At 33.7% G+C, this 10,716-nt stretch overlaps 1 protein-coding gene across 1 annotated transcript; it reads right to left on the reverse strand.

Annotated features, from left to right (window-relative positions):
* Positions 1–3,880: 3,880 nt before the first annotated feature.
* On the reverse strand, positions 3,881–9,808 carry Smp_123630 (ubiquitin-specific peptidase 44 (C19 family); the record flags this gene model as incomplete). The annotated part of the gene is made up of 11 exons (XM_018799361.1): positions 3,881–4,191; positions 4,405–4,553; positions 4,653–4,727; positions 6,129–6,480; positions 8,011–8,963; positions 9,003–9,130; positions 9,169–9,226; positions 9,259–9,315; positions 9,351–9,509; positions 9,545–9,585; positions 9,620–9,808. 11 exons carry the CDS (start codon positions 9,806–9,808, stop codon positions 3,881–3,883), a joined length of 2,472 nt encoding a protein of 823 aa, XP_018651158.1.
* Between the last annotated feature and the right edge of the window lie 908 nt (positions 9,809–10,716).

Consider the following 10,716-nt stretch of genomic DNA (forward strand, 5'->3'; position numbering starts at 1 on the left):
AAGTCACATCTTACATTAACTATCACAAAACTTTAGGTGAATTTAACGTTTCATGCGAAATTCCGCTATTACCTGAGATTAGTCTCATTCATCCGAGATAGTGTTAGGGTTACACGAATCTACAAATAAGTACTAACAAACATAGCGTTAGAAAACATCGGTCCAGTACAGTGACTAAACAACTATTCAAGTTTTAATGATTGCCTAGTAACTGACGTAGTGAATTGTTTCTCATTTGGTATGGTACATTTATGTGACCGGCAGTATTCCAAAGAATTTATAAGCGCTTGCAAGTTAGTTTAGGTGTTACGTTTTTTCTAAACACAGAGATATGTTAAAAAGATCTGTGACTTACTATACTAATGAATTTAATAGATCGTTGAAGTGTTCTGATGTTCTGTATATAACCCCAGAAATGCTCGATGTTGTAGGAGACAAATCAGTCTGAGTATGAAGCAGTAGTTAGGGTAAAAGACAAGAATTTTATCCGTACTGAGCTATCTAAAGAATTCTTCGGTACTCCATTTATCCTGAGAGAAGTTACAATATTAAAAAGCATTAAAAATGTTTTTGTATAATTCCTGTCTCCAGTTGTTTTCCACTGACTAGAATATCCTATAAATAGATAAATTTCTTAAAAACTTATGCATATTTTTGTCGTGGATAGATATTTACTAGAAAAAGTGCTTGAAAAGTACGGAGTATTGGACAGTCATCTCATTCTAGCGTAGATCTTTCAAAAATGCCCAATCACCAACTCGACAGTGATTGAACTCGAAACTACTAAGTGTCACTAACAGTGGGACACCTTTAGTCTCATGTAGTTTTATTTATTCACGTTTATTGGTTCTGACTATGATTCGGATCAGATCGGTGGAAATAAGCGAGGATGTTACTTTTATATTTTGATATCACCATTTTTATTTTCAGCTTACAATGAATTAAAGTGAATTTTCATCTAAAAATGAACTCCTATCCTTGATTTAGTTGAATTCGTATGAAGAGCGAACCCTACGAATTAAAATGACTATAATTTCTGGTTTTCACAACTGAAATATTGGTTCCTCAATACACAGTTATTTTGTGTCATACAGATTAACTTTCAGCAAATAGCCTTTAGCAATAAAGATTCATACTAATGAAAACTATTTTGGAAAGATTCTGCTTTAATTTGCCTAACGCAGGCAATAATCTCAATCGATAATTAAACCACCCAATTACATTTCACTTTGTTTATCGAATGGTCAAAATTTAGTAACGGTTAATAATCCTCTGACATAAACAATTCAATAGGTATTGAATACCTAGTGCTCATGCCATCTGTTTTACTAGGCTAAATCAAATGTATCTGGTTTAAAAATGAAGCTATTTTGATAATGCACCGTGTATCCCCACTATTAGCACACACTATCTTGTAGTCAATTAACCAATCTAACTTGCAACTGTTACCATTCTCAAAAATATACATATTATTATCATCAGACCAGTATTGTCTCGTAATTTATAGTGTTGTGAATGGACGAACATAATAAAAATTAGGACTTTTGGAACTGGTTTTTGAATTATTATCATTTAAACTTTTTGTTTTATAGTTACCAAGTAACCAACTGGATTACTATGTCTACATTGTCCGGTTGTCATAAGCTTCCGTTTAATCTATTAACTGTTATTAGACTACTTATTCCATTTTTTATTGTTAATCGATTTTTCACAGCTTGCTCTATTCACAATCATTTTTGGCTTGTTGATGTATAATTGCGATTTTTCATTATGTGGTGCTATGTAGTCAAGTATTCGCAATTTGCTTAGTCGTAATTTTCAGTTTAAGTGCACCCAACTAAGAACAATCAATTTGATCTTTATACAGTTTCGAAAAGTCATAAGTAGCACAACCATTCATTTACGTATGATGGATGTTTCAAATATTATTTCTTGAATTCAGCATTTCAACATGTTTCGTAAAAATGAACATGCAGAAGGATGTATTGCACCTTTGTTCGAAAAAGCTTTACATGTACAAACTAAAAAAATCGATGGAGATAATAAAAGTTATGTAGAGTATAGAAATCAGACACAGTAAATCCTACATATAAGAAAGACATTTTTTATTTATAGACAAAATAATACAACCAGCCAATCAACTCATATAACTATCAAGACATATATATAAGTCTAAGTTTTCTTGTTTGTTCTTGATTTCTATTAAACTACCATGTTGATATTTCACAGAATAAAATGTTGCTTACTATTTGTATTGAAAATACCCTAGTAATGCATGGTTTTTCCATTAAGCACCTCTACCCAATATGACAGAATAATTATAAACATGGAAGTGGATTATTGTACAAAGGATAAATGTAAAGCTGTACAAATGCACAACTGCATCTCTGTGCTAATGCGGTATGGCAACTCGAACTGATGTACGTACGTACGAAGTTCTATGTTGTGACTGACTGACCGACTGTACAAATGCACGAATGTAAATGGCCGCAAATTATAGTATAATTGATTGTACATTTATCTACATATATATTCCCAGTGGGTTTTTTTTGGGGGGGGTGTGAAAAACTGAGTCATATCTAACCTACTAAACTACATACTCCGGCAGATATTGCAAGACATTGGTAGGTATAAACCATATGTACACTTAATGAGTTCAGGCAATACATACAAAATATTTATGTAACTCAGAAGATTGATTGTTTCCATTCATCATTTTCACCGAAAGGATATTAAGAGACCCTACTAGTAACTGACCCAATTATGATAAGATATTCTTACAATACTTCAAAATGCCAGTGAATATTGTCACTGAATTCAAAACAATGAAGATTTGAGTACAGGGACAATGTACGAAATACATCTACGTACAACTGATTACACGAGTTTTTAAAAAATATGGATGTAATAAAATCCGACAATATCACTAACAACTTTCATTGAACGACATATAGAATTGAACGTCTAAAGTAGGCTAATCCTGTCAAAGTATACATAAACATGTTGTTAGAAAGTTCGAGCAATTCTCATTTACAATAAGCATCTTTATATCAGAATCAAAATTAAAAACAATAATTTGCCATTGAAATTTATAGACTTTATTTTGCCATCAACTTTAGACAAAAGTCAAACTGGAAAGAGTGAAAGCAGTTATATACACACACATACAGTAGGAAAGTTAATTTTGACCAAAACAAACGAAAATTAATTATGAGAATGAGAAGGGAATGTGTTACAAAATGAATGAATATGAACGGTAACAAACTATAAGTAATAACAATAACTTAAACATAATCATAAAAAGAGTAGCAAACAATTGGTGTAGAAGTTTCTTCCTTCCCCTCAAAAAAAACAACACCATCTATCATCAGTGATACTGTAATTTAGTAGGAGATATAATTTTATTAAGAATATATCTTTTTTTTGTTATTGCACACACGAAAAACTCGGTGATCATATCACACAAAAATTGGTTAGATAACAACAATTAGTTTATAAACAATAAATAAAAAACACCCATCATTAACAAAGAAAATTAAATATATGTCATAATTATGTATATAAAAACTGGATGTGGTATACATACAGGTCAAACATTGGACAAACACAACAACAGACTGGAATCGGGCGCAAACAAGCCTCTATGTGAAGATAATTGGTTTGCAAAATCAAAATGCATATAGGAAAGAGAAATGCAATGTTATACAAGGGACTAGATGTATTAAAATTTTCAAGAATACTAATCAATATGCATGATTAGTATAGAGGCAAAAGGCAAAAAGAAAATAATGATTTCAATTTTACAACGAACTTTTAAATGTGATATACACATCAAATACAAATGCATCAAAAAAGGAATTACTTGGTTTATGACGAAATTTTAACTTCTGGTGGAATATGTTTTTGATTCTTTTTCCTGTAATACAGGATTGTCTTGGAAATTTTTACAAGTATTTTCACGATTGTTAGAGCATGATGGACTGTTAGACTGATTTTTTAATAATTCGGGTTCTGAAACAGAATAAGGCGTAGTGCTGTAGGAACTAACAGAAGCTATTGAATCTCTATACCACTTTGGAAAGGGTGTTCGTGGCATGAGCTCTGAATAAAATAGAATATAGGCCTGAGCTGATGCTACTTCTGAGAAATCGCATAAAGATACATTAGCATCATTGCAATGCAACCAACACTCTGTAGAGTAGAAAATATGCATGAGATGAATGGTCATTAAATATTAAATGTCAGCATTATATATATATATATATATATATATATATATATATATATATATATATATATATATATTTATGGGCGAATCGACAGAGAAAATATATTAAGATTAAAAAGTAATCAAAAAAGTAGTTGATGATATGAACCAACCTGGATTTGATGATATGAACCAACCTGGATTATCATTCAAACAGTAAGAGGTATAATGACCAGACTGAAGCCCTCGTCCATGATGCACGACAACACCGGTCAAATGATAAAGATACTTAAGTGAACTTTTCTCAAACTCTTTTGGCAAAGTGAATATGGACGACTGATGACAGCTTAAGTTATCGATAGAAGCTTCAGGTTCATCTATATGATCAGATTTTGTCTGATGTAAATGAGGCTGATGACATTCTGCTCTATCTACATCATTTAACACGAATTCACTCATATTCAAGATAAGAGGAAATGATACATGACATGTTAGCTTTTCTCTTTGTCTACCAACCCAACTGAAAAAAATACAATCAAAAAATATGTGGTGATTAAAAGATGTAAAGCTTAGAACAGAGATTATTTATGCACTTAATATAACATTACAAACATAAACCGAGTTCAACTTGGGCTGACGGATGTTTATGATAGGCTCACCGTTGATTATCACTGACTGAATGTAAATTTCCTCCAAGAAAGTACATATAATACCTTCGAGTCCCAAATGAAGCTATTGTCGATATTGTTATTGTAGTGAACTCGAACACAAGTTGGGGTAATCGAATGTGTTTGAATACAAAGTTAGGGGACATCTTAGTAAAATCTCAGAACTGTACAATAAATTTATTATTTGCAAAATTTCAATCAATCGTCTCAGACATCATTGTTCTTTCGTCTCCACACTAATCATTCTTTGTTCCCGTTCTCTTTTCTTTGATCTTCTTAACCTTCTGCCGCCAGGACTTTCACTTTCGACTAATGATACATACTACTTATATCTGTCGACACCGGTAGCACACACCATACTATTACCGTAATTGTTTTTTTATTGCAGTGTTTTGGAATGGAATAACAACTTAAACAGACGTAAAATCTCCTTTATATTCTACGTTATTTCCGTTTATTTGTTTGCTTCTATTGAAAACACATTTGAAACAGTAATAGTGAGAATATCATATTTCACTACTCTAATTAATAATAATTAAATTTAAGTCTGGAATCGCCTGAAATGGTTGTCCTAATACTTAGTTACTTTTGAACAAAAATGACGGTTATTAAATCTCTCTTGCTTGATCTACCGCAGGACAATACTATTGAATGTTGCTTGACGATTAAGTTACTTTAATTCAATATTACAGCTACCGAAATTAGATGTTTGACTTCAGTGACAAATTCACCAGCTAATCCGCTTGATAAGTTCCAATAGGTAATCGCTACTGAAAACAGCTAACCTTCTTAGTTACGATGGTGTAACTAGAGAGATGTGCTTGATTCAAAACATGAACATCTCAAAGCAAATAACCAATGATGACAAGACTTGTTTAGTGTTGTATTGAGGTGTCTCACTGTTCTGTAGTATTATTTGGTAATAATTCTTATGAACGAAAGATGTTATTTTGAGCCTTCAAAACAATAGAAAAGTAAAAGAACTGGTTCACAGTTCCATTACAAACTGCGCTTTTTCCGTAGACCACATTTCATCTTGAAGAATTACAGTGATTATAACTGATGTTCACTGGTATGAATCGAATTTGATTCGATAATGAACGAATCAATTTATTTGTGCATTCCTAAAGATGAAAGGTGAACTCAACGGCTATAGTGAAGTCAGCTACAATGACGATGATGAAGAAAAGGATTCAAAGAATTAACATATATACAACTTTTATTGACACTAATGTATATACTAAAACACATACCGGAAGCGTTTAATATGTAGCCGCAAAACTCGTGGGAGTTTAGAAAGGCGAATTGTTTGGGTTGCATGAGTTAACAATGAGTTCTTAGGAAGAGGAGTTGGAGAATTCTTAGGTGAAGTGATGATTGGGGACTGAACAACGGATGGTTGAGTAATTTGATGTGATCTTTCAATCGGTGGATTGGTGTATTGTTCTTCAAAACCAGTTACACTTGAAGAAACGGATAATGGACTTTCTGACAGTGAAAAAGTTTCAGTTAACTCGCATGATGTACTGAAATCAGGATAAGATAACTGAGGACTACAAGATGGAGATGCGAGTCTGGACAGTGCGATAGATATAATTTTATTCACTACAAAGTTTTAAAAAAATATTAAAAATATAGTCGTATGATTGAGACAAACGCCATAAAATTAAAACAGACAACCAAGTTATTCTTCAACGCACAACTGACAGGTACACAAATCAGGATTACAACTAGCAATCAGTTTTTTTCAATGACAATCAATAACTCAAGATTCATGTTAAACTCATTGTGGAATAGAATGTATTGATAAAACTATGTTAAAAATATTTCAGATCAGTAAGCATTCAGAGTATCTAACCTAAAATTACTGGTTTTTAACATTCAAAAAAAGTTTTCCTTACAGAAGCAACTCTAATACTTTTGCTATCATTAGTCCTATCTGAACTAACATTTGACCAATATCTAATTGAAAGCCCTGCTACGTAAAACTACCTCATTTTTTTACAGACTACCTCCAGTGAATAGGTCTGTGATTTTCAGAATAGCAGGCGACTGAAGCGTGAACTCCCGAAAGTAATACAATACTTGAGAAACGATTTGCGACAGTTTATAGAAGCGATATACCTCCCATAAATTTGACAGCGAAAAAACCATGTCTATGAAGGATAGAAACTTCAAAACTTCTATAATCACGTTTGAAAACAAGGTGAGAAAATAAATAAGTAAGTTTCTGCGATGCATTTAGCTGAGAACAAACGATTAACATACATGTGATTTGATACTGACAGCTACTAAGTAGCTAGTATTAAAAGTGTTATGTTTTGATAACAATAGTGAATGGTGACCCGTTTGTGGACCAATACTACATGTATATTTTTATTGTATAATTGTCAACTAAATAAACTATTCATATTCGTGTCCCTCTTATTATAAGCTTTATTTTGACCCATAGACTATTATTAAACGACTTGAGTTATCCTTAATCTATTAATTACTGCCCCCCACATTCACAGCCACATTTGGCTAAATCTTGTACAAACGTTATTTTCCATTTTATGGTACGATATGGTCCATTTGATTGGTATATAAACCCAGTATGCTTGAAACATAATGATTCACACCGCAGAGCCTGTTCTGGACTTAACTGGCTGGGCTAGGCAGAAGCAGGACCGATACGGACTCTAGACTGCTCGTACGGTTTTCGTGTGTCACTGTCCCAATCGATAATTTGCCGCTCTCTGATTGGCGGTCTTATCACGTTGAACATTATCAGAGCATCCACTCGGCCACAAGTTATAACAAAAAGTTACTATCTGATAACTAACCTTACGTAACGTGTAGGCCTAAAATCCATATTACTGATTAACATTTTACCGGTATTCAGACATAAGAGAACACATGTAGAAAATTTTACCATGTAATATACTCGTTGAAAAATGTCACATTTCGAGCGCTCTGCATGACGGAGAAACGAAGATGTAAAACTACATAATCCCGTGTATATTATTCCACTTGACTATAGGGTATGGATATGTACGAGCGATAATTCATGCTTTTTTGTATTTACCAAAATTAACGGCAGAATCAATTAGGAACAAAAAAAGCAACAATAAAAATAAATCTAACAAAACATACCAGGATAAGACAAATTGCCTAACTGATCATTTGAATCATAACTGCACTGATTGAATACCGGTCTCGTGAAATCTGTTTCTTTCCTATTTATTTCTGAACACTGATTGCATTTAACACATGCATAACTGGCTCCATCAATTGGAGAGGGGCTAACAAATTGACGAAGTAAATCTACTATATCAAATGTACATGACTCATCGGAATGGCATTTGGTGGGTAGTGAAAGACTAAGTTCATAAATCGGCTCTTCAGTACAAGCGGTTACATGACAAGTAGAACATTGTATATGACTCACGGAATATCCACGGAAAGCACGAGTGATAAAATCACAACCACTGGGTACAGACATTGGGACACCATGTAGTTCTGCTTGTAAACGGTCAAGTAACAAACTCAAAAATTCCTGAGCATCTTGTTGTTTATATCCTTTAAATGTTGGGAGGGTGGCCCAAACGGCACTTAAGAGGTTACTTGGACTGACAACAGACCTTTGACCTGACCATAATAACTTAAATAAATTATTTATTTCTTCATAAAGAGAAGGTATTGATGATACTTGCGGGTTAACTAGCGATGACGCAGGTGATTGCTGATAACAGTCATATACAAACTTCGGGCACTGGCCGCCATTTAAACCACCAAAGGATTTGCACTTAGGAATGATATTTTTTCTTACAGAAACTAAATTTGGCTCACTATAATGACCAAAACTATTTTCTGTATTTGGAGAACATGAGGGTGTTTTGGTAAGTAGTGAACTCCATGAATTTTCACAGTCGTTAGTTATTATAATTTGATTTTTCGAAAATGATGATGTCGTTGCTTGTCGCTTGACAGGACACGCTGGGTCTCCAATAGATAAGTCATCAGGGTGGCTGTGACGCTTCCTTGAATGAGAATTAATTTCACTCAACGTATGGTTCATGATATAATTAGCGAAAGGAGCAGTGTGACTAAAATCAAGTTTATTAACAACTATAAAATTGTGTTACCGCAAAATCTGCAGTATCGAATTCATGTAACAGGTGTTTCCCAAGTTGCGCAAACCTGTAAAAGCAGGAGTTAGTGTCAGTGGTATTTTTCTGCTTTTTGTCTTTTTCTTGTAGTTAACTGCGTTAAGCTAATAACGTTATATATAGTTGGTTAGTAATGACTTACTCTTGATTCAGAATATCTTGACCACCAAAGATGTAATGCCCATGAAAGACAAGAAGTTCTTGAAACTTGTTGATTTATAAGAAGTGTTACCTGTTTCGGACAACTGCAGTTTGTATATCATCTGCCTTTAACAGACGTAAACTGTTCCTAATTATTTGTAAAAAATAGAGTGGCATTCTTACTTTTCAGCGTCTTTACCACGGAATCTAAGAATTCGTCTGCCCCCTTTTTGTTTGAGAAGCTTGCCGAAATCTTGAGTAGTGACTGCATCCAAAGCCATGCGGAGAAGTTTAATATCACCCGGTGCGTTATCATTGAGAACAAAATCATCGCATATATAACTTAATATCAAACGGTTAGGAGAAACAGTACTTACCAGTACACAAATTTTTCATTCACTTCTATACACAGAGGATGCTACTCTTTAATAAAAGTGTAGTAGAAAACTCACATTTGTTTGTTGAAAGTGTTGCAACGCATGCTCAGAAATATAACGACCACATGCAAAGTTGCTACATGACAGACAGGCCCAAACACTTTCTGTTGTATGGCAATTGTTGCAATGCCAGTGTTCGGGGGAGAGTATTCCTAACTGAATGCTTGTTTTTACTTTGAGGACGTGTTTGCAATTATCCGTCATTAAAACTGGACATCATAAACAAAACAGAAAAAACGAACTACGTAAGATGTGCGTATACAGACTGCAAATACAGATACACAATATCTAACTACAGTCTAAAACATAAATAATGTCCCAACATTGAGGAAACCATTTTTGTATCTTAGGTATTCGACAACCTGTTTTATACTTTTGCGTGAGAAATATTTCCGTAGGCAACTTAATATCATCTAGCTGAACAAAACATTCAGATTATGGAGATTTCCGCACGAAATAACAGCCCTGAACATAGTTTACGATGTCTCAGCCAGTCATACGCAACGTAGAACCTGGAACATATGTGTAACGATTCAAGTTCCCACACCAAATTACTGCAATAAGATAGGGTTTTAAAGATAATTGAGAAACTTTAGATCTAAGGGGAGGTAGAGAGTGGGGCGAGACTAAACTATATGGACGACCTTTGAACGACTCTAAAATGACCTTGAGAAATATTGGTCAATCAGAAGACAGTTAGTATACAGTGAAATATATAATACAAAACTCAAAAATTAAAGGGGATACTGTTCTTTTACATGACTCAAAAACTTATCAAGGTCAAATATAGGTTCAGAAGTTCTAAAATCATAGTGCATCCGGTACAGGAACTCATTCATGTGGCTTCATAGTAGTCGACCTCTGGAACCATGATAAGGTCTCAAAAATTCTTTCAGCCTCAACCACATAGCTTCAATGTTGTTGGTATGGTTTAGGGTTAGAGTTAAGGTTTAGGGTTATGGTTTAGGGTTAAGGATGAGAATATAAATTATGAACGACCTTTGAGCGACGCTAGAGTGATCCTGAGAGTGTCAACATAATAACTAAGACTAAATGAGGGTTATAAACCTGTGTGAAGAATTCAAATTATGATTTACAGCTCACGGTTAAGG

This window comes from Schistosoma mansoni, chromosome 3 (genome assembly GCF_000237925.1).
Source record: "Schistosoma mansoni strain Puerto Rico chromosome 3, complete genome".
NCBI classification, from domain to species: domain Eukaryota; kingdom Metazoa; phylum Platyhelminthes; class Trematoda; order Strigeidida; family Schistosomatidae; genus Schistosoma; species Schistosoma mansoni.